Source organism: Canis aureus, chromosome X (assembly GCF_053574225.1).
Source record: "Canis aureus isolate CA01 chromosome X, VMU_Caureus_v.1.0, whole genome shotgun sequence".
Taxonomy (NCBI): Eukaryota; Metazoa; Chordata; class Mammalia; order Carnivora; family Canidae; genus Canis; species Canis aureus.
Genome location: NC_135649.1, coordinates 110630780 through 110655978, shown reverse-complemented (window position 1 = coordinate 110655978; position 25199 = coordinate 110630780). Strand labels below are relative to the sequence as shown.

General features: G+C 40.0%; 1 protein-coding gene across 3 annotated transcripts in view; it reads left to right on the top strand.

Annotated features, from left to right (window-relative positions):
• Positions 1–24115, top strand: part of NHS (NHS actin remodeling regulator) — a 346591-nt gene extending 322476 nt beyond the window's left edge. Inside the window, exons 4-9 of one of the 3 annotated variants that reach the window (XM_077889410.1) lie at positions 7411–7473; positions 9473–9665; positions 12318–12449; positions 13431–16415; positions 16908–17034; positions 20019–24115. In XM_077889410.1, the coding sequence (XP_077745536.1) occupies positions 7411–7473; positions 9473–9665; positions 12318–12449; positions 13431–16415; positions 16908–17034; positions 20019–20628 (4110 nt within the window). In that variant the 3' untranslated portion in view covers positions 20629–24115. Of the gene's footprint in view, positions 1–7410; positions 7474–7938; positions 8276–9472; positions 9666–12317; positions 12450–13430; positions 16416–16907; positions 17035–20018 lie in introns of those variants that run through there. The other 2 variants (XM_077889412.1, XM_077889411.1) reach the window with 2 other exon arrangements.
• Positions 24116–25199: the final 1084 nt, after the last annotated feature.

Genomic DNA, 25199 nt, shown 5'->3' with positions numbered 1-25199 from the left:
AGTAACTTGTGACTTTTCTCATAGCTGCTGTTCTGATACTGTATTTCCCTTGGGACAAATCAGCACAGCACCTAGAACGTGGAACTCCACAGCTACTAATCCCACAAATACTTTTTCCCTCTGTACCCATTTTCAAGAATCACCAGAAGCAGTTTGCTTTTGAGACTACATCAGTTCTCCTGTTTTCTGCCATAAGCTGCGGAGATCATTATAATCTTGACACCCCACGGACCACCACACTAGTTCCTGTTTTCCTCATGGGCTAAGGAACCAGAAGTAGCAAGTACTTTAGATGGCTCAGACACAAGCAAGTCAGGGGTGAAAGCCTGGTACCACGTACTTCATCAGTCAGGGTTCAGCCAGGAACACAGAATCCATACCAGTTATTTTAACAGAGAGAATCCAATATAGGGAAGGTATCATAAGCCAGACACAGCAAATGGGAAACAGAGGCAACACAGAGATAGTAACTGCAGTAAGGAGCTGACAAACCTAGGGCAGAACCTAACAGAGAGCAGCTGGTGAGAAAGAAATGTTATTTTCAGTGTCCTGGCAAAGCAGAGTCCGGAAGAATGGATGTGCAGCTGACAGACAACAGCTTAACAGGCAACACAACAGCTAACGAAAGCATTAGCCAATGAGTCTGGTTAATATCAAATATTGTGAGAAATAAAGAAAATTCCTTGTTGCAGATCTTAGTTTGGGAATTCTTTATCTCTAAAACATGAGCCTGGCTGTGGAACAGCGAATAAAATCACTTATTTATACACATCATTACGGAATATTCTCAGGTTCACGTTTTCTTGCGTGCCTGAGACATTTCACTGTTCAAAGTATAAGCAGACAATGGAATACTACTCACAATGAAACAGAATGAATTACTGATACAACAACTTGGATGGATCTCAAAGGCATTATGCTGAGTGAAAGAAGCCAGTCTCAAAAGGTATGATTCCATTTATATGACACTTTCAAAAAGACAAAACCATAGTGACAGAGAACAGATTCTTGGTTGCCAGGGGCTAAGAGTGGGGGGGAGACTGTGACTCTAAAGGGATAGCATAAGAGACCTTTCTGAGGTCATGGAAATATTCTGAATCCTGACTGTGGGAGGGTTACATGAGTCTATGACTGTGATAACACTCATAAAGCTATACTAAAAAAAAGAATCAATTAAAAAGAGGGGGAAAGGGGGAAAATAAAGATGGAACATGCATGGCTTGTGCATGAGGTTTTATCTTTTTTTTATTTTTAAAGAATCTGCTGTGGTAAGGTCAAGTATGACCCTACCGAGCTCTTGCCACAGCCAGTTTGAGTTACAAGGGAAGAATGTCACTTGGAGTGAGAGCAAATATACAACATCTCTTTAGTTACTGCACACCTCAGAGCCCCCAGCTGAGGGCAAGGCAGGAGGGTGAGGGAAGAATCCTCCCTACCCCCCTGGGCCACTGTGAGTCCCACATTGGGATTTGGGTGAGGGTATTTGTGCTGTGTGCAGCAATTCAAAGCCTTCGTCCCTCCACTTCAAAGCCTGGCCTGCCTTTGCCCCACTCATGTCTTTTATTTGGTGCTAGCAACCTTTGAGGACTGATACTGAATGGCCCTTGGCAGTGACCCCACTAATTGGCAAAGCCAGCCACAGAGGATGAATAAGATACTCACTGGCATCAACATCACACTGACCGTGGTCCAGTGGGCCTTGTTTTGTGTTCTCCTTGACAGTCAGAGCAACTCCTGTGAATAAAGGACTGAGCAGCAGCAGGAAATGTTCTCCCTCCTGGCTTCCCTGGAGCCCTCTTTTCCATTCACATGGGAACTACCTTTCACACACACTTCAAAGTAGAATTTTGTTATGCTCAGCACATTTAAATTGCTTCATTAATAGAACACCATTAAACAAAGTGTTCCTGAATGTTAAAATACATAAAATCATTTTCCATTCCATCACCCTAAGAATTTTCCTTCAGTTCCAGCTGAGATCAAAAGGAGAGAGAGATTCTTGCTGGTTATATGCAGCCTTTCAGAAAGCCTTTCTTGGGGTAGAAACTGCACCATTGCCATTGTGTTCAAGTTCTGCTCACTAGGGGCCGATCTCATACCCAAGATGTCTCTCAGACTATCAACAGGATGGCATGCAAAAGTGAATGAGCACATACTGTTTTGTATTTGGCTTCTTTCACTCCACATACTTTTTTGAGGTCAATGTTGCATGTATCAATACCGTGTTCTTTTTTATTACCAGGTAATACTGCATTATATGTATATAGTAGTCTCTAATTTGTTTATCCATTCTGTTGTTGGTAGATATTTGAGATGTTTCTAGCTATGAGGGTTTTTTGGCGGCAGGGGGAATTTTTATGAATAAAGTTGCTATAAATATTTTTGTACAAGGCTTTTTGTGGACATACTCATTCTTCTTATGTCCATATATCTAAGAGGGAACTATAGGGTAGACATACGTTTAGGTTTGTTAGATACTGCCAGTCTCTGAAGTGGCTATACAGTTTTACACTCATCCCATCAATTTATGAGAGTTCTAGTTGCTCTTCATGTTTGCCAACACTTGTTATTATTGATCTTTTTAATTTTAGCCCCTCTAGTATATAGCAGTATGTGATTGTAGTTTTCATCTGAATTTTCCTGATGAGAAATGATGTTGAGGGCCTTTGCATATGCTTATTGGCCTTTTGTATATTTCCTTTTGCCAAATGCTTCTCAGGAGAATTGAGGAAGTGGTGGTGGTGGCAATATCTGTCAGGAAAGAGAAATAAAGGTATGATTTGGAAAAGCAGACTTATCAATGATAAGATGACTTTTCCCAGTCCTGAATATTTATGCATTTTGGTGTTTTAAATAGATAGTAATGTATAAAGTGGTTAAAAGAAGAACTTAGTAGGCGCTTATTCCCAAGTATCTCCCTCCTGGCCTACAACCGCTATCCACACTTCTGCCTCAGAGATGTGTTCCTTTGGGCTTATGACTCGGAGTTCTCAGCACATTAATGTGAATGCGTATGTGGGCTTCCGCCAAGACTCACACTGGCTAGGAGCGCAGTGTGAAGCGTTTGGGCACTTGGGGGTGCTGCATTCAGGCCCTCGGGAAGCATGAGGACCCTGGCTGCCTGGGAGAGAGTGGTAAAAAAGGAAACACCAGGAAAGGGAAGAAAGGCTTAGGGCAGAGAAACCACAGGATGTACCCTAAACTTTTACTTATTTCATTCTGTTTTCCCACAGTTATTCACTTTGGTAAATCTTGGAGTTGAGGAGAGAGGAAAGGGAGGAGCACAAAATACATCAGAAATGTTATTAAACATGTTTGCAAGGGCACAATGCCAGCCAGTAGGAGACTCTGGGACAGTGTCATGGAATAAAAGTGCTATGTAATTGTAGCAGTAAGAGTGATGTGTGAAGAAGGTATTACCAGATTCCTTTAAGCCTTCCAGAAAAATCAAGGCACTTCATGTTTATGTGCAACATATTCATACACTCCAGTAAAGAAAAATCTGAGGCAGACAAGGTCCCCTCCATCTCACAGATATGCCATAACCTGTGCAGAAATGTAGGAACCTGGTCTAAGGTCTACCCCAGGGTAGAATGAAATTAAGGTCCCAGATCACCTCACTAGTAACCCATGTGACTGGCAATGGACATCTTAGGATGCTAAGGTTTTATTCCTATTTTCAAGTATACCACAGCATCCATTCTCTAGTGAATATTTCTCATGTTTAAGACAGCATGATAGTAATGAATCAGCTCTGAAAGTCAGCTGCTATAAATGCCATGTGTTATCAGATCACAAACTAAAGCCAAATTTTCAAAACATTTCCTGCTGAAATACCCACAACACTTTAACAGATGTCTTTTGGAGAGTCTTGTAGCAAAATAAGCTCCCATCAGCATATAAAATAAAACCCAAAAGAAAGTAAAATGTGGAGGGATCATATTTTTCTTCTGGCAATAAGAGAAAGGTTGGGGAAAATCTTGAGATCTTTGGTGAAATGCTTCTTCATAGCCACAAAAGTGAAGAAATTAATGTCTGTTATTTCTTGTTCTGAACACTGACCGTAAGTGTATAACTCTAACTTTCATTGAAGCAGTTTCGTGGGAAGGTAGAGAAAGGATCTGAGAGTATAAATTATGGGGCCAGCAGGCACAGAAATGGGGTGAAAGTATCAAAGAATCATCTTTTGTCAGGGACAGGATGGGCAAGGCGAGTGGTGGCTGATTCTAAAATGGTGCATCTTGGAGTCTACAGCTTCTCGAAATCAGTGGTAGGAGGGCCAGAATGGGAACCTGGGAAAGGAAGGGGAAATTTTTATGTGTGTTCTTCTCCAACATTGTATTATGAAAAAACCTGGAAGTACAGAAAAGTCAAAAGAACTGTACAGTGAACATGCATATACCCATGAGAGAGATATAGTTTTTCACGTGACAATTTGTTTCCATAGGGGGTTGACTGACTTTCAAAGAAATGCTCCTGAATGAATGAATGAGTGGTCTAAGAGGCTTCCCACACACCTATTCTGGGGAAGCCAAGGTTATTCACTGCTCCTCCTGCATGGAGTGGTAATTCCAAAAGCAGGAGGCCCTATGGGTCTGCTTATATTTTATCTATTGTTTTGGATGCTCCTTGCTCATGCTGTCTTGTCTCCTATTTGCCTTGTTATCTTTGACTTTGTGCTGGATGTTGTACTGAAAAATTTTATGTGGAGATAATTTGATACTATTTCTTTTGAGAGGATTTTTGTGTGCTTATGCCAGGCATATAGGGGGTGCTAGCTAGCAGCACAACAAAAAATTTTTTAAGCATTACCAAGGCAGTAGGAATACAGTTATGAACAAGAAATGGTTTCTGCCCTTACAAGTCTTACTAGGAACAAGCAATAGGATTCATTTGAACACAACCTTGAAAGGATAATTTAATTCAAACAAGTTTGATCAGCATGCAGCTTTTCCTCACCTTATCTACGCCCACTGGTTAAGGAATGGCATGCTGGGCCATGCAGATCAGATGCCCTGAGGTAGTGGTTCTCTTTCTGTTTTATTTGTTAGATAATTATAGAAAAAAATTGTATGAACTGATTACTGCATTCACCGTATAAAATCTAATCAGAAATAATCAGAACTATTTTACTTCCTTTGACCACTCAGGAACAAGAATGCTTTAAAACACTACTACACGTAAGCAGTTACTAATTTCATAGCAAAAATAAAACCAAAGTCCATTTCAATATTATAAGCTTAATTACTCTAAATCAACAGATCATCTATAGGAACTTGAATGCTTCTGTCGTGGTGGTAGAACCAAAGAGCAAAGTCCTTCCACACACAAGCTCTGGAGTACCTAGTTTCAGCCCTCACAAGCTGGAGGTTGGAGCTCCTATCAAAATAGTGGAGAGACAGATTAGCTGAGAAGGAATCTTCAGTGGAGTATAACCTACAGAGACCTTGACTTAATGATGGTGACCAAAACAGAACAGTTACTTGCTATCCTCAGTCATTTCCAAATGTTACCTCATGCTTACTTAATGGCATGGAGGGGTTTCCCAAACTGATGAAACATAAAAACCACTCCTCATCCCTCACTCCTGGAAAAAATACTCAACAGGAGAGCTGACTTAGTAGATTAAAGACAAACTACCAAAATTAATATATTAATATTAATGTCATTAATATGTTTTATGCCCTGCAGTTCTCTGTTGTGTAATTTTTTAAATCCTTTCATGAGACACCAGAGCCTGTGGTTTCTTGGAAATAGGTTCCTGTACCATGCAGGCTTTGTTTTCAAGCTCCCTTTTCCTACTTCCATGAGTTTGCTCTCTGTTTTGCATACCCCAGTGTCTTACTTGAGACCTGCACATCACTATCTGTGACTGATTCTTAGGAGAGAGCCAGGTTAATGTCTGAACTCAGGCCAAATTCAGCACATCTGTCAAAGTGAACATTTTCAGTGAGGGAGCCACAGACCCAACAAAATCATTTGTCCTAAATAACATCTAGATCAAAGTTAACTGGGCCTGAGGAGATGGCATTTGCTTTGCTTAAAAATTAATGAGCAACCCTGTCACTTAAAATTTAGAAACTTAAAATAGAATTAGACCCTGGGTGTTCCACCTCCAAAACAGATGTCTGCCATAGGCTTAGGAATAATTAGAACTGGAATACATTAATGCTGAGCCTCTGATGGAACCAAATGTTGCTTGTGGTTTCCTCTGTTTGTTTTCACTTACTTGCACTAAGATGGCTAGTAGCCTTGAATCCTGTGGTGTCTGCTTCCTCCTGATATCTTGAGCACAGTTTTACTTTTTTGGGGTTTCCCATCACTATTAAAACACACGAGGCTCATATCATTCAAGTGCACCAATAATTTGTTGAGCTCCTACAATGAGGAGGCATTTTGCTGTCATCATGGAAGACTGAAGAGAAAATCAAATATGGCTCCTGACTCCTAAGAACTCATAACCTAACAGGAGAAATAGACACATCCAGGAATAATTCAGGTTATGTTAAAGCAATGCCATATGGAAAGTGCCATAACAGAGGCCTAACTGAATCCAAAGGTGACATGGTGTAGGGTTTAAAAATGTCAACGTCCTCAGTAGATCCTGAAAAAGGGTTACCTGATTATTCTCCAAACAGGACTGGCAAACTGAAGGTGCAGGGCCTCCTACTCAAAAAAGCATGGTGTCCTTCTGATTGCAGGGCCCTGTCACACGCCCTTGAACTCAGACCTGTCTTCAAATACAGTCTATGAATATGAGGAAGAGGCAAAATTTAAGCAGCCTGGACGAAGAAAGTACACCCAGCGAATTTTCTTCCAAGTAGTTCACAGGAAAATAAACTCACTCTAAGGAGAGAGAAGAATTCAGTCTTTCCCAAATTGACAAATGGGACTGGGATCAAAAGGAAAGTTTTCATTTGCAAAGACAATGTCACAGATATGGCACAGCTACAGTAAGGGTAGCAATAATAGTAGCAGTATCAGGAGTAGTAGCTGACACTAATTTGCAGAGCTTATTAAGTGCCACCATTCTTTTTAGTCTATTCTGGTGACTTACGCATTTAATCCTCAAAACAGCCCTGGAGGGTAGATGGATGCTTTTATTTCCCTATTTTACAGATGAGGAAACTGAGCTTAGAAAGGTTGAGGAATTGTCCCTGGTCACACAGCCGATAAGTGATAGAATCAGGATTTGAACTCAGACAGTCTAGCCCCAAAGTCTGTGCTCTTAACCACTATTTATGTTATTTCTCGTAAAATTAGGATGTATATGGAAGGAAGGAAGGAGGGAGTCATCCCAGTATATTCATTCATTAATATTTTAGATTTGGCTTAACCAGGGTGTACTGTGTGTTGTGTGCATGTTTTTAATTTTTCCTTTTTTTTTTTTTTTGCATTTCATCTTCATAGTTTAACAGCACCCGTTCGCCCTCCCCCACTGAGTGTTGCCACATGACCCCATGGAGTAGAAAGGTACTGGTTCTGAGACATTCCATCACAGCCCTTTCCCATTCTCTCCAGACACTTTCTTCTCTCTTTTAACTATGGTTAACTCTGTTGTTCCTAACTAACAGGTATTCTTTTAAATCCACTTCAAGAGTGTTACTTTCCTAACTTGAATTAAATAAAATATGATTTAGACAGCTGTGTCATTGGCTTTCTTTCCCACTTACTTTCCCTCTGTAAATTACAATCAAGGCTCTGTTCAAGATGGGCATCACCTAATGCCACTCTTGGACCCTATAGTTCAAAGGAAAGAAATTCCAACTTGCCCTATATTTATCAGAACTGTAAAGGTTCAGCTTCTCAAATCAAAAAAGAGAACAGGACAAAAGGGTTCTCTGGCAGCCAGTTGTCCCTGTCGCCATTAAATAAAACATGCTTTTATTTAATGCTGGTCAGAGCCTGTAGTCAGGTCACTATTCTTTCTTTGTTTCCCAGTCCATTGTTATTCAAGGAAGGAATCGCCTACAAAATGTGGCCTCTGGTGGTGGGGGTTTCTCTTCAGGCTCTTGCTCTTTCTCCCTCTTTTTCTGTCTCTCTTTTTGCATGCACCAAACTTTTTTTTTCTTTTTGGAAGTTACCTAGGAAACAAAGTCTTTTGTGCTCCAACTTTATTTGAGCTATTCGCTTCGCTGGGAATCTGCACAAAAGCCGAAGAGAGAAAGAAGGTTGCAATGTTTTACTAAAATGTTCATGGCGAACACATTTTTCTCAAGGGGGGGATCATATCCTGTTGGGTGTGTTGGGGGGCTTTGCAGATACCTCTGACAAGGTAAGCAAATGCTGGGGGGTGGTGGTTAACTTAAGCAAGTGGCTCTGGAATCTTCTCTTTAAGAGACCTGAGAACAGTTTGACAATATGTGAAATCCTGAGTCAGCAGGGCATGATGCTTCCAAATGTGGAGATGAGAAATTTTTCTTTTCATGACTTTAGGACAGAATATTATTAAAATTTAACTGGAATAAGATGAAAAAATATTTATTGTATACAAACACTCACCTTCCTTCAAATTATGGAAAGAAAGAAAACTAGGGTCAGTGGTGAAAACTGGGTCTTTTAATAATCTGGTTTAGAAACCCAACCCTGAAATCAAAATTGGAATGGAGCCTTTTTAATAATCTGGGTTAGGAGCCTAGCCCTGAAATAAAAGGTAGACAATATTAATATCTACCAAGGGCTTGGATGGAGAATTTTCATACAGAATGTCATACAGAAGTCAAAGCCTCTAACAACACAGCTAGAAGAAAAGCTTCACACTACAAAGCTGAAAGAAACTAAGGCCCTTTAACTCTTCCGAATTTGAAAAAGAAACTCACTTGAAGCTTTCTCCCCGTTATCTGCTTTTGTATTTTCCACTTATAATAAATGGGAGAAGAGGGCTGCTTTTCCATGCACACATACAGTGTTGATGAAACTGAATTTTTTAAATGTTATTCACAAATGCCATAGTCATGCAGTAAAAATAACTCCTTATAAATTAATCCAGCCTCTCAGATTAGAGAATTTGTCCTTCAGATGATGTGTTCTGGAATGTCTCTTGAACTCCAGGTTTTCTGACACATTTTCTGAATCCTTCATAGGCATCTAAATCATCTTCTCCCTTTGATCCTAGTCATCTAGAGCTCTCTAGACTTTCATTAGGAATATATGGCAAGATAGATATCCAGAATCTACCTGTCACTGGATTAGAGACTAAGATTTTCCTTCAGTTTGAAGTTTGGGGATTTATGGCTACCTTGTCTCTCATCTTAATTCCACTTGACCTGAAAAGCATGTTTACTTAGTCCATTTTTTTCTTTTGTGTTGCTTGGCTATTGAAATTACAACTTTCAATTAGTTGTGCTTACTAACTATTTCCTTTGACTTAAAAACTTATTTATGCTCTCACTGTTCTTAACTGTGAAATTCCTTAACATGTGCACTCCCATATAAACCATGATGGCTAAGTCTGAATGTACTTCATTTGCAGTCCCATCCCCCGGAGGATGAAGATACAGATGTCATGTTAGGGCAGAGGCCGAAAAACCCAGTACACAATATCCCTTCAACACTGGACAAGCAGACCAACTGGAGCAAAGCACTGCCTCTCCCAACACCAGAGGAGAAAATGAAACAAGATGCCCAAGTGATTTCTTCTTGCATTATTCCCATCAATGTCACTGGTACCGTTCTGTTCTTTTCCTAGGGGCAGTCGGGTCATAATATTCTGTGTTCAATATGTTCAAAACCTGTGCTGCTGGGCGTACCAGTTAAGAATACCGCTTTGTAAACAACCAATACCTTTTTCATCAAAATACAACTCAGAAGATGTTCAATATGCTTTTGTCAGGTTTTGAACATCCATTTGCATATGTTCTGCTGGGCCGCTTGTTATGTAAATGATGGACAGTTTCTTTTTGAAAAAAGTCACCAAATAGCTCTTTGGTCATAGCTGACTGAAATAATGGAGAAAGCAGCAGTGATTAGTCTTATGATAATGATGCATGGCACAGCAAGAAAGAAAACAGCAAACCCCAGGTCTCTCAAACTGCAAGTAAAGATCCTGTAGACCAACTATAAAATCTGTTTTCAGTCTTCCTTGGATGAAGGTAGGCTCGTTTAAAAGATCCTTTAGACTTCTGCATTGATTTTGGTGATTTCTGACCTAAAAATATACAGATTCAAAGATGAAGGCTGAACTCTCTATTAATCCAGCTAGCCTGCCTTAACATTCCTCTCTGCTTTCCTTTTCTTGTGTATTGAGAGTTTGAATATTAGTCTAGGTTGAATGCAAGCCTGTCCAGACTATTCTTGAGAAGTTTATCTGTAGCGATTGTAAATCCCAGGATAGGATCTGGTAATCTTAGCTGTAAGTGAAATAATGTTAAGAAATATTCTCACTTTCAAAGATAGACATAAAAGGATCTATCCATTGGGCTTTCTTTAAACATATCTGATAGTTATATTTTAACTTAATTGTGTATTGAAAATTTCACAGTGGCTATGATATTACTGACTTTTATCCCGGTGTCATGTGACTAAAGATTGCATGCTGCTTGAGATGCATTATGGACGTAGCTATTATTAATCCCACTCAGATGTTTCTCACATAAAGTGGGGAGCAAATGATGACTAGATATCGGGGATAGATATTATTTCCTTCCTGAAAAACAGGAATTCTGGTTGATCCATTGGTTATGAGCTAGGAGAAAGTTTCCTAATGACCTACTCAACTTGCAGGATAAATTATTCTAAGGATATGTACTTTATCTGATCTCCATAATCTAAATGGGCTGGGTTAGGTAGATGTCAAAATGTGCCATTTTGGCATCCTCTTAAACTAACTTTCCCTTCTGGGAACATTTGATTATAAGCAGCACCTGCTTTCTTCATAGCACTGTAAGTAAATCTTGTTTTCAAATTTAGTTCTTTGATTATGGGTCTTGTGATTCAGGAAAAGGGAAGATCTTTCTTTCTGCTTTATTTCAGGAACTCTCAGACTAAAGCCTAGATTATATGTTGATTTCAAGAGCTTTAATGAGAAAGCTGCTAATTATGTCCATATAACATAAAATGTATCTGTGTGCCATGTGTTCTGTAATTATTATGAGTAGAATGAAAGATCTTAATTTTTGGTTGGAGCTAAGAAAAGAAAATTCCATTAGTACGAATTCTCCAATAATATTGTAATTACTCATCATGTGATATCTCACAGATTTTTTCAGAGTTCTAGAAACCGTTGTCACTGTGATGCTAAGCAGAACTCAAATTGCTTCATTTTATAGCTGAGCTGAGGTTTAACACGCCATCCTGCTCTATGCTTAACAATCAGGATAAATGATGAGGCAACCCAATTCCAATGTACTTTTGGCATGATGACTGTCGGAGGCAAAGCCCACTCTGAAAAATCCATGGCACATGCCTATGCCAGACAGGAGTGTGAATTCCTTACCTCCTTCCTCACCACTCTAGTTTTGATAAGACTGCATTGCATGTAGTATATCAATAATGTGATTATGGAGAGAGAAACAAACAAGCATCAAGGTTTGGTCCCTGTATTTATAAAAGCAAACAGACACTCATTGTAAAGACTGAGAATTCCAGCTTCATTTATAGCTGATAGAGAAAGTAGATCCACTTAAATACAGAACTGGGGACTGCATTGTGTTTTTATTTCATATTGATACCACATTGGTGCCAAACCAAAAAGTGTCCAACTGAGTCAGTAGAAAAAAGTAGAAAGTTATGTGATGATTTAAAAACAAATCTCTAGGCTACTTACTCCTCACAGAAGTGTGTGAGTATATGTATGTGTGTTTGTATGTGTGTGTGTTGTGTGTAGGGTTGGGGTGTAGTGAGCAGAGAGAAAAAAAACTCACAAAGATGCTTTTAATGAAAAAATGGGTCAGGATATGTTAGCTGAACTAATTCAGGTTAACTTTTTGGCTCTGGATCTACTATGTAAAGTCAGCTTCAGAGAGCCCAGAAATAGACCAGTAAATAGTAGTAACTAAAGGTTGTAAGTCCTTCAGGAGCTGTTTCTGTATGAGCGTGATTCTTTGATGTTATTTTTCTCTCTTCTTTCTTTTGATTTTCCTCCTTTGCTTGTTACTCTTGGCAGTGCAAGCTGTTGCGCAGAGCTGCATTTAGAAGTAAAGCTTAATGTACTGCAGAGTAATTTAAATAACAGCTGAATAAGGGCTCTCTTATATTTATTCACGGGCTTAATCCAAACTCTTCCTTGACTTCCAATCAATAAATATCACTGTGTTCCAAGCAAATGAAAATTTGTTTGCCATTTCTAAAGGCTAATGAGACCTATTTGTGGGTTGCAGGAGTTGGTTTTGACAGAGAGGCTAGTATACGCTGCTCTCTTGTTCATTCACAATCCGTACTACAGCGGAGACGAAAACTGAGGAGGAGGAAAACCATCTCGGGTATCCCCAGAAGAGTCCAACAAGAAATAGGTGTGGTATAAAACTGTTATAGTTAACATTCTTTTGGGTGCCAATTAGAAGGAGATGAAATGGAAGCCGGCCTTTTAATCAGCTTCTTTAAAAATAGTGTTGTAACTTGTAAAGGTTTTGAAATAGTGTGTACTTGTTTTGTGCTCAGCAAGCCGGGTGGCATGACTTTCTGAAATTTCTGTTCTTGACTGTGAAGATTTAACCTTACGGATTTAGGTATTCATGTTCAGGTCTTATGGCTGAAATGTACTATTTTGGTAGGTTTTTTTTAAGTTTTATTAAGATGGAAATAATGAATAAAAAGTAACAAGAATCAATGAAAGATTACTTTTAGAAAATTATATGTTTATTTGAAGAGAGATATACTTTTATGGCATTAGTTATTTTAAAAAGGTAAATTTCAAGCATATTCAATTAAATATTGAATACTGATAACATGTCACTCTTTATGACTTTTTTCCTTTTTTTTTCTGTTCCATGTGTTTAGGATCTCTTCCTATGTTTTATTATTATTATCATCATTATTATTGTAGCATCTCTTTTACTACCTATAATGAATTGTAAGAGTTTTATTTTGCTGGGCATGTATTACAAAATGAAAAAAATAGTGGTCAGAAAGACAAAATGGACTTTAGTTGAAAAAATAGTAGTCACTTATTGGGGCAAAGTAATTTGATAGTGAAGAGAGAGAATTCGCAAAAGACCTAAAAACATTTTCTCTTAGTACACACACACAGACACACACACACTCTAGCATGTATGTGTGTGTGTGTCTGTCTGTATGTAGATACAGAGAGCGACAGACAGGCAAAGGGATAGATTCCCCAGAGCATTTTAACTTTCTCCTAATTTTATATGCTGATTTTTTTTCTCAAAGAGAAAGATCCAACATGCCAGCACCCAGATTTGTGGACATCTCTTAGAATGTCTGTTAGTCTGCTGATGTATAAAATATCTCACTATGCTTTCCATGTGCCCTAGATTCTGATGAATCCCCTGTGGCCAGGGAAAGGAATGTGATTGTGCACACAAATCCAGACCCTTCCAACACTGTCAATAGGAGGTCTGGAACCAGGGACTCAGAGTGCCAAACCGAAGATATCCTGATTGCTGCTCCATCCAGAAGGAGAATCAGAGCTCAAAGGGGTCAAAGCATAGCAGCTTCCCTTTCTCATTCTGCTGGCAACATCTCTGCATTGGCTGACAAAGGTGACACCATGTTTACAACTGCAGTGAGCAGCCGTACAAGATCTCGGAGCCTTCCCCGGGAGGGCAACAGAAGTGGGGATGCTGAGCCCAAAGTTGGTGCTAAACCCGCAGCATATGAAGAGGGGGAGCCTTTCATGGGCGACCAAGAAAGAACCCCTAATGATTGCAGTGAGGCCCCCAGCAGCCCAAGTGCACAGGAACACCAGCCTGCTTTGGGTCTGGCTTGTTCTCAACATCTTCACAGCCCCCAGCACAAGTTAAATGAGAGAGGGAGGTCACGTCTGTCCCGAATGGCTGCTGACTCTGGCAGTTGTGACATCTCCTCCAACTCAGACACCTTTGGGAGCCCCATCCACTGCATCTCCACGGCAGGTGTCCTCCTCAGCAGCCACATGGACCAGAAAGATGACCATCAGTCATCCAGTGGCAACTGGAGTGGGAGCAGCTCCACATGCCCCTCACAGACCTCAGAGACAATCCCTCCTGCAGCTTCTCCTCCCCTCACTGGCTCTTCACACTGTGACTCAGAGTTGTCACTAAACACAGCCCCTCATGCTAATGAGGATGCCAATGTCTTCGTGACAGAGCAGTACAATGACCACTTGGATAAAGTGAGAGGCCACCGGGCAAACTCTTTTACCTCCACTGTGGCGGATCTGCTGGATGACCCCAACAATAGCAACACCAGTGACAGTGAGTGGAATTACCTACACCACCATCACGATGCCTCCTGCCGCCAGGATTTTAGTCCTGAGCGCCCTAAGGCAGACAGCCTGGGCTGCCCGAGCTTCACAAGCATGGCCACTTACGACAGCTTTCTGGAAAAGTCTCCATCAGACAAAGCAGACACTAGCTCTCACTTTTCAGTGGACACAGAAGGATACTACACTTCCATGCACTTTGACTGTGGTCTTAAAGGTAATAAGAGCTATGTGTGTCACTATGCAGCCCTGGGCCCAGAGAATAGCCAGGGCATTGGGGTTCCTCCGACTCTTCCGGACTGTACCTGGCAGGACTACTTAGACCACAGGAGGCAGGGGAGACCAAGCATCTCTTTCAGGAAACCAAAGGCAAAGCCGACCCCACCTAAACGTAGCTCATCTTTGAGGAAGTCCGATGGAAATGCAGACATTTCTGAGAAGAAAGAACCAAAGATAAGCAGTGGCCAGCTCCTGCCTCACAGTTCCAGGGAAATGAAGCTGCCTCTTGATTTCTCCAACACGCCTTCTCTAATGGAAAATGCCAACCTTGCCATCAAGCAAGAGTCTTCTTGGATGAACCAGAGTGAACATGGTATCAAGGAACCTCAGTTAGACACTTCAGATATTCCGCCATTCAAAGATGAAGGTGCTGAATCGACTCACTATGCAGATCTCTGGCTTCTAAATGACTTGAAAACAAATGATCCTTACAGATCTTTATCCAATTCAAGCACTGCTACGGGTACCACAGTTATTGAATGCATCAAGTCTCCAGAGAGCTCTGAATCCCAAACATCCCAGTCAGAATCAAGAGCCACCACCCCATCCCTTCCTTCTGTTGACAATGAGTTTAAACTGGCTTCACCAGAAAAGCTGGCAGGCTTGGCATCTCCATCAAGTGGCTACTCGAGCCAGTCTGAAACACCGACCTCCTCTTTCCCTACAGCTTTCTTTTCTGGCCCACTGTCTCCTGGAGGTAGCAAAAGAAAACCGAAAGTTCCAGAAAGAAAATCCTCACTACAGCAGCCCTCTTTAAAAGATGGAGCTCTATCACTGAGTAAAGACCTTGAACTTCCAATTATACCTCCTACCCATCTTGACCTAAGTGCTCTTCATAGTGTCTTGAATAAACCATTCCATCACCGTCACCCATTGCATGTTTTTACTCATAGTAAACAGAACCCAGTAGGAGAAACACTGCGGTCAAATCCTCCACCATCCCTTGCAATCACACCAACGGTCCTGAAATCTGTTAACCTGAGGTCCATCAGTAAATCTGAAGAAGTTAAGCCAAAAGAGGGCAACAATACAGATCTCCCCTACTTGGAGGACAACACTCTCACAATGGCTGCCCTGTCTCCAGGTAAGATTAAGCCACACATGGCTAAGAAATCAGTATCACGTCAGTATTCCACTGAAGACACCATACTGTCCTTTTTAGACTCCTCTGCAGTTGAGATGGGACCAGATAAACTACAGTTAGAGAAAAAACGTACTTTTGATGTAAAGAATCATTGTGACCCAGAAACAGCAACAACCTCAGCTGGTAGCAATCTTCTAGATTCAAGTGTGACAAAAGACCAAATACAAATGGAAAGTGAGCCTATTCCAGAAAACACACCAAGTAAAAATTGTGACTTTCCCACAGAAGGATTTCAGATGGTCTCTGTTGCCCACCCAAATGATTTGGATGGTAAAGTATTACAATATGGAGGTGGTCCAGATGGAGCCGTTGCACAACTGCAGAAGCCATCCTCTGCAGATTGGGAGGGAGCCGCACACCCTGAGTCTGTGGATGTGCTCACAGCTCAGTCAAACTCGCCAACCAGACCCACAGACATAAGCAGTCAACTTAAGCATCAACTTGGGATGAGCCGCCACCATGACAAAGTGCCTGGGAATATCAGCTATGAAGCAGAGCTATCAAGTGCAAATTCATGCCCTGAAAAATGTTCCGAGCAAGAAAATATCGCTTCAGGTATTTCAGCCCAAAGTGCCTCTGATAACAGCGGAGCAGAGGAGACCCAAGGAAGTGTGGACGAGGTTTCACTGAAAGGTCAGTTGTTGATGCCTTTGTCACCATGGAAGTGTGTCTCCTGGCACGTCATTATGTTTTTTATTTTTTTTTCTTTCCTGTGTTCCCTCTAATACAGTACAGCCCTGGGTGTTGGTTTCCCTCCACTTTTTTTTAAGATTTTTATTTATTTATGAGAGAGAGAGAGAGAGAGCTGCAGATACACAGGCAGAGGGAGAAGCAGGCTCCACGCAGGGAGCCCGATGTGGGACTCATCCCGGGACTCCAGGATCACGCCCCGAGCTGAAGGCAGGTGCTCAACTGCTGAGCTACCCAGGCATCCCTCCCTCCACTTTTTTTATTAAAACAATTGAGAGAAGAGTTTTTGTTAGTGAGAGACTGAGCTGCGACAGATAATCTCTCTTTTTGAAAACAGCAGTAAGGTAACTGTTGTTTGTTGATTCCTTAAGCCAGGGAAACACAGCAGCATGCTTGGTAACTTCTTCCTAAAGATGCTTTTGTTCTTCATTTAAGAATCGTCACCGAGTGATGACTCTATGATTTCGCCACTTAGTGAAGACTCTCAGGCTGAAGCAGAAGGTGTGTTTGTGTCTCCAAACAAACCTCGTACAACTGAAGATTTGTTTGCAGTCATTCACAGGTGAGGCAATTAATACCAAAAACTTTGCTTCTTTCAGTACATCTCATCAAATGCAAACATGGGAAAGCCTGTGTATTTGTGATACATTCAGCAAGAAAGCAAAGAAAGATTAGTTTTCCACATTAAACTGATAGTCTTATATTTCTTTTGGGGAACTTGAGCCTTTATATGTAGCTCAACCTCACTTGAAAGACTTCCTTAAGAACTGAATGGAGAGGTTTTTTCCCATAGGAAAGACATCCTGGAACAAGTTTTCATTTGAAAACAATATGTGGTCAAGTAAGTTAGAATAAAAGCTCAAACTCTGCTATAATCTGTGACTGAAATAATTTCTTGAACCAAAAAAAAATGCTCATAGCTATAATCCTACACTAGCAGAGATGCAAGCTGATTCACTAAACAGTCAGAGCCCAAGTTTGAGACAAGACAGTGTATAAACCTGCGCATATCATAGCTCATAACTAATCACTGATCCTTTTACTTTTCTCTTCCTAAAACTTAAACTTCTTTTTTAAAAGATTTTATTTATTAGAGAGAGAGAGAGAGAGAGAGAGAGAGAGAGAGAAGCACAAGCAAGTGGAGCAGCAGAAGGAGAGGGAGAAGCAGGCTCCCTGCTGAGCAGGGAGCCCAATGCGGGGCTCCATCCCAGGACCCCAGGATCATGACCTGAGCCAAAGGAGGATGCTTAACTGACTGAAGCACCCAGGCTCCCCAAAAACTTAAACTTCTTCAATAACATTGGCCCTGCTCTAAAATTAATGTTCCAAATCCCACAAACAGAAGATGTCCCCTGGGCTGTTTTTCTAGGACATTGTTATGTCCAGGCTGCCCATTCACATTCTCTCACCTGCCCTCTGTGCCCTGTGATCAAGGGCCATGTTTGCAAGAATATATACTCCTTACAATTTGTGACTGATGAACAGAGCAGGAACTCGTACTTGGCAACCAAACCCATATTAGACTGAGCTATCCAATCCCACTGTGCCTGCTCCTATCACAACCACGACTACCTTCTTCCACTAGGCCTTGGTGACCTACATGGGACACCCAAAGGACACAACTTGGAAACTGCCTTTTCTACCTTATGAAGTCGCACTTCTTGAAGCAAGTTTTTTGCAAGAAGCTTGTCATTTTTCCTGGAAATTCTACTTTTTAAAAACCATTTATTTAGTTATTTATTTGAGAGAAAAAGAGAGAAAGAGAGAGAGCATGAGATGGGGGAGGGGCAGAGGGAGAGGAAGAAGCAGACTCCCTGCTGAGCAGGGAGCCTGATACAGGGCTCAATTCTAGGACCCCGGGGTCATGAAGGCAGATACTTAACCTACTGAGCCACCCAGGTGACCCTGGAATTCTACCTTCAAAGAGAACTTGCAAAAAAATAAAATAAAATAAAGAGAACTTGCATTTTCTGTTGATGTAGTTTTCTCATAAAGAAGGAGCACAGCTATTCAACAGCTTTTTTAAAAGGAGTCCATCAGAACCACTTTCTGTGTGTATATACCTTAGCAGGCACACCTTACCACTCGGAAAGTAAAGAATCATTAGTCTATTTTTTCTTTGCTCCATGTGTAGTCTAAGATCTGATTATATTTCCCTTACCCCACTTTATCTTACAACAAGTCACTAAAATGCTATATATATTAAAAAGCCAACTTCTTACCCCAAAGGACCAAATGTTAGTATCTGGAATAGTGAACAGAACATAAGTAGTGGAGTCAGAAACATCTGGAATTGAATCTCAGTGCTGCCACTTCTTATCCAGTCTTGTCAGTTAAAACTTCTCCACCTATTCCCTGACTGTTAGTGAAGATACCTATAGCTCACATATTCAATTTTGATGCAAAAATAACATTTTAGTGTCTAGAATATGATAGATGCTAAAAGCAAATGTTAGTTTGAAATTCTTACCGTATTGGAGTGCCAGACACTGGCATATGCAAGATAACAACCACAAAGGTTTCAGTGAATCAAAATGAGGCTGCTCTCCAACTGCAAAGCTGACATTTTCTCTACCCTATGGATTTTTAGGTTGGTAAAAGAGCACATTGCCAATATTTATCAATGTACTGAATCATGCTAAAGATTCATTACATTCACACCTATTTACTTATCAAAAGAAATAATATGATGACGGATGCCTATGTTTGGTAGATTTACCTAACTTGGTAATCTTAGATTTGCATTTGTGTAGGATTTATTTATGTGCTACACAGTGACAAGAATGACCTTGTTTTCTTTCTTTTTTTGTGGATGACACCTGATTTTATTTTTTTTTAACCTTGTTTTCTTGAGTTTGCAGTGCATAGAGCTTTAAGAGCTCCAGAGGTAGCCTAGGTTTTTAGCTTCTCACAGAAAGTTGGCTTACTTATACACTGCTGACGTTACTAAGCAGCTACGGAAAATTGTCTTTACAGCCAAAAATGGACTGATGTATTTAAAAAGTCATGTAAGAAATTTTTTATATGGAGAAATTTAAAAAGTAGACAGAAAAGCAATAATGTACCTTCCCCTGACACACACACATATCCATCACTTGAGCCTGTCCACCAGCAACCTATGGCTAATCCTGTCCCATCCACACTTCTATCATCTTTGCTCTTCTGGTACTCACTGGAAGTCAACCTCAGACATCAGAGCATTTTATCTGTAATGCAGAGACAGATTTAATAAGAGAAAGCCACACTCCATCACTGCCTATACTCTAACTGGAAATCAGACAGCAATATTTTCTTATACTCTTGTAAAACATCCCAATAAGTCTTCTTCTAGAACCTCTAGCCTTCACATTAGTCACTATGTGAAATGGTCATTTATAGAACCTAATTTATATCCACTGGTTATTGGAGAATTTTCCTCAGGCTATGAGTGCTATAAGGGATAGGAAAGTATCTCACTCCTCATCGTGTGCATGTGCATGAATGTGACTTAATACTTTTAGTTTCGTAAAAATGTATGTGGACCGAGATTTTTCCTTTTCTTTAAAGGTCGAAGAGGAAAGTACTTGGAAGAAAAGATTCTGGGGATATGTCTGCTCGAAGCAAATCAAGAGCTTCTCTTGGCAGCAGTAGCAGCAGCAACGCTGGCTCTGTCACTTTGCCCAACAGCAGCGTGACCAGCCCAAACAGCCAGAGGTCTCCTGGCCTCATCTACCGAAATGCCAAAAAGTCCAACACATCGAATGAAGAGTTTAAGCTGTTACTCCTCAAGAAAGGAAGTCGCTCAGATTCTAGTTACCGCATGTCTGCTACTGAGATCCTGAAAAGTCCCATCCTGCCCAAACCTCCTGGAGAGCTCACAGCTGAATCCCCACAAAGCACCCAGGAGGCCCATCAGGGGGCACCTGGGGCCGAGGCTTTGTCCCCACTCTCTCCATGCTCCCCAAGAGTTAATGCAGAAGGGTTTTCCTCAAAGAACTTTGCCACCTCAGCAGCAGCAAGGGTGGGACGCTCCCGAGCTCCCCCTGCGGCCAGCAGCAGCCGCTACAGCGTCCGCTGCAGGCTGTACAATGCACCCATGCAGGCCATCTCTGAGGGTGAGACAGAAAATTCTGATGGAAGCCCACATGATGACCGATCCTCCCAGAGCTCAACATAGGTGGTCCAGGGCCAAGCTGGCTGTCAGAGGCCAGAACCCTTAGTCATATGAGGATGTAGGAACAGAACAGAGGACTGGGGAGAAGTCAGCACACCATGGGGTACCATCACTGCTTACCAACAAATTCCTAAATATTTGCTGGGGAAATGGAAGATGGTATTTCTTGATTGTTTTCCATGTTTTTAAGTAGCTGCACTGTCTTTCATATTTTTCTTTAGCTTAGTTTGATTTACACAATCTCATTCCTTTTGATAATATAGAATTTGAAAATGTCTGCTTTTCATGAAACCTAGAAAAAGTTTTCCCAGAGCTGCCTATTCAGAAAACAAAGCCCTCACTGTCATAATTCTTAAGAAGATGAAATTACTCTGGAGGTTTGGTATTTTTTTACATTAAAACGAACTAAAACAAAATTCAGAAGAAAGAACTACACACATGTAAATACCATATTTTTGATAAAAATGTGTAAATAGATTTATCAATGACGAGTGGACATGTGGCCAATTATCTACCACACACCAACTGTTTATAGAACACAACAAATAAAGTGTAATAATTGTATTCTGTGAATACCATTTTCATATAAAATACCATATTTAAATGTCCACCAATATGATTTTCTGAGTGATAAACCTCAATTATGAATTTTAAACCGGTGAAATAAAGAAAATCTCGAGGTCATATACTGAAATGTGATTAATTTAAAATAACGAATTCAGACCTAACCATTTTTGTGACAATTTGCAGTACCAAACAAGTGAATAGTAACACATGGCTATGATTTGCCATGTGGTAATTTGGACAGAATGAAAAGCATGCTTTTGATTTTTTTAATCAGAAAAATCATCATTCTCAACACAAAGCCCTGGAGAACAGATTTGACAGTGTCATTTAGACTTAATTTTTCAATGGATTGCTTTAAAGAGAATGAATAGGGAAAACAATAGTTAATTTTAGGTTATGTTTTATATTAGGCTACTGGGGACATAAATAGTCATAATCTAATGACTATCCACTCCTTAAACAGTTTAGCAATTAGCTCCAGGTTCTTTAACTAACAAAAATAAAATATAAGCATGCCACAGAGCTATTGATTTATCAGTAAGTACCTGCAATGAGTTTTCAGTGAAGCTTTCTCTCTGTGCTGATGAGATTCATGCTACCTAAAAAGTAACAGAAATGACACTGTGAACAATATAGTTGGGAAATAGGTATGTGTATATGCATTATTTATATTCACTGTTAAACTGGGAATGGGGAACAGCTCTGGTTCACAATGCTACATACAAATGAGTTTTTGTCTGATTTTACTATATCTGCTTGATGGCAAAAGGGGAGGGTGGTGGGTGGGAAAGGAAATGTCAGGGCAAGTGCTCTGATAAAATGAAGGCAGGGAAACAAGCTGAATTACTTGAAATTACTTGAATTTTCTTGTCTTAAAACTGAAAAAAAAAGTAGTTACAAGTTGAAATCTGCAAATGGTTCTTACACCTCTGATTTTAACATGAACTGATACTAATGTTTGAAATGATATGTCAGAAATATAAGCAGCTATGTACTTAGAATATGTTTTGAATGGAACAAGGTAGAAAGTAGAGAGAACTAAGAAGGGATATGGCCTATAAAAGAATAGAATGTGATTAGAATGATAGAACAGACCAGAGTTACCAAGAAATTGATAAGCAGCTGGCTTTAAGTTTATGCAAGTGGTATTTGGGAAAGTAGGATGTGTGAAAGGGGGTTTGTGGCTTTGGTTTCAATCATACAACATGAAGGAGAAAGCCTGGTCTAAGAGGATGCTGTCTTTCAATAGAAACACTTTCTAAGATGTTATAGATTGAGAATTAGAGAATCTGATTGCTGTTGGTTTTTTGTTTGTAAAGAAAAAAAAAGTCTGGCTTCTTCTATTTGTTTTCACTATCGAATTGTATTTCTTAATTTCTTGTCATCCTTGTATGTAAAATGGGTGCTGGGGGTGGCGGGGTAGAGGAGGGAGAACGTGTGCGTGTGTGGATGTGGGTGTGTGGGTGCTTGTGCTGGGATAGATAAGCTACCGGGTAAAGGGTACATTTGAACATTTACAAAGTGTTATACTTTTTATTAAAAGAAAAATGTTTGGGGGTTTGAAAAAAATGGATCATCATTTCTCATTGGAACCCATTAGTCAAAAAAACCAGCATGGTTTGACACCACATGGGAACATGAATAACTTTTTCTCATGCTTTGGAAAGTACACTTGGCAAAATTTTAAAAATAAAGTTTTTAGACAAATGTGATAAGAAACCGTCATTTCCAGTCACAATAGGTGATCTTTTGTAATTTTCATAAAAGCAGTTCGTTTGCAGTATGGCTTTTGTGTAGTTAGGGGTTTTTTAAGCGTAAAGAAAGGTATGTGGGCTTTAAAAGTGATTCTAAATCTTGACTAGGAAACACATGAATTGGCTTTAATAAATATGTCACCTTTTTATTATTGACATCAATTTAAGTAACGGTACCATATATTTTTTAAAATACATACTGACTTGAATTGTGAGGCAATAAAATTCCTTCTATATGTAATGATCACAGAACTAACCCTTATAATATAGTTTTACTTATTTTGTTTACTCTAAAAATCTATAGCAGAGTTTCTCTATTTTATACTTCATAGATTTAAAAAAAATAACCCAAATAATGATGGATTTTAAATTCACTGTGGAAAGAGTATTGAGTAACAAACTGAGTAAAAAAAAAAAAGTAAGGAATTCCTTAGTAATTTGGAATATTCTACATGGCTTTATTACATAGCATATAAAACCAAGAATTAGAGGGCTGTCTTCAACATCACTGCCGTTTTGAAGCAGGGTACACACATTAGGTATTGTGAAAAACATCAATCCAAACTTTTCTTCTGTTGTTTGCACTGATGCTAATTTTTTGTTCTTTTATGTTTATATAACATATCTATGTTTTGTGGGGGAAATTTTTTTCCTTATTTTTTGGTGGGTTTTGTTTTGTTTTGTTTTTGGCTAAGTAGAGGACATGGACTAGTTGTAGCAAACAAAACACAGTTTGCTCTTGCCAAAGGTCAGTGAGTGAGTACATTTGCTGCAGTGATGGCAGATTTAGAGAACTAGATCAGGACAAAGATTTAAAACTATAAAGAAGGTTACAGTGTAACTATTTTGGTACTAGAACCAGTTCATGCTGGCCAAAAAGACAATGGTTTATGGACTTGCATCCATTTTGTATTTTTGTAATATTTGTAAATATGGACTTTTTAAATTGTTGCAGAAATGGTTTCTTTTGTAAGATGTTTTCAACGTTTACATTCAATTCAAGCCTTTGTATATTTTAGAGCTGTGCAACACTTTAAGTCTTGTATTTATTTTTAGTAAAAATGGTGACAGTTTCATTGTGAACCCCTCTCAAAAAATGTACCAGAAAAGTTTGATTACCTAGAAAGTGTGTATAGAAACTGCAAATAAACGTGACTGCAATTAAACAACTGGTTTTTCTTAAATTATGTAATTGCGTTCTTGGGGTTTCACAAACAGCACGTGTTTTATAGTGACCTAGACATAAAGGAAGGGGACTACTATAACAAAAGTATAAGCAAAAATAATAATAGTGTATAATGGGCTTTAATCTCATTTTGGGTTTTGTGGGAGTTTTTTTTTTTTTTTTCATTTTTAAAAAAGTAATGTCTACACCCATCGTGGGGCTCGAGCTCACAACCGGGAGATCACACATGCTCTACTGACTGAGCCAGCCGGGTGCCTCTCTAATCTCGTTTTGTATTTGAGAGGAGAAAGAATAAATTTCCAGTTTCTACTATACTTTCCTCTTAGCTCCTCTGTGAGCCAAGAAAAGATTTATTGCTTTATTTTAAAATATTCACCTGCTTTGCTTCTGATACTCAGACTGTGCCTCCTTCTGAAGATGGGCAGCCTCGCACTGAAAAATGTCAGGTACCCTTTTTTACATAGTAAATTTATGTGCCAGATCGTGTTCTAAGTGCTTTGCTTACTCAAACTCGTGGACTCCTCACATTGTGCCCATTTTACAGATGGGGAAAGGTAAGCACAGAGCCATTACCTGACTTGTCCAAAGCCAAGGAGCGGCTAACTGTTGGGGCTGGGGTTAAGAATAGTAAATCTGGCTCTCGGGTCTGTGTTACCTCTCCATGAGGTAACAACTTTTTAAAATAACTTTCCCCGGGGCAGCCCCGGTGGCCCAGCGGTTTAGCACCTGCCTTCAGCCGAGGGCGTGATCCTGGAGACCCGAGATCGAGTCCCATGTCCGGCTCCCTGCATGGAGCCTGCTTCTAACTCTGCCTGTGTCTCTGCCTCTGTGTGTGTGTGTGTCTCTTATGAATAGGTCAATAAAATCTTTAAAAAAATAAAATAACTTTTCCCGCTTGTACCAAACCTCCACAACTAAGGCCCCGTCCCCTTTGCTCCTTCAAATTCCAGCAATGACGTGAACACCTAGGATAGAGCCAAGAGTTGACATCTGTGGCGGGAAGGGTAGGGACAAAATTACATTTAAAAAATTTTTTTTCAAATAAACCAACCAATGACAGTAGCGAG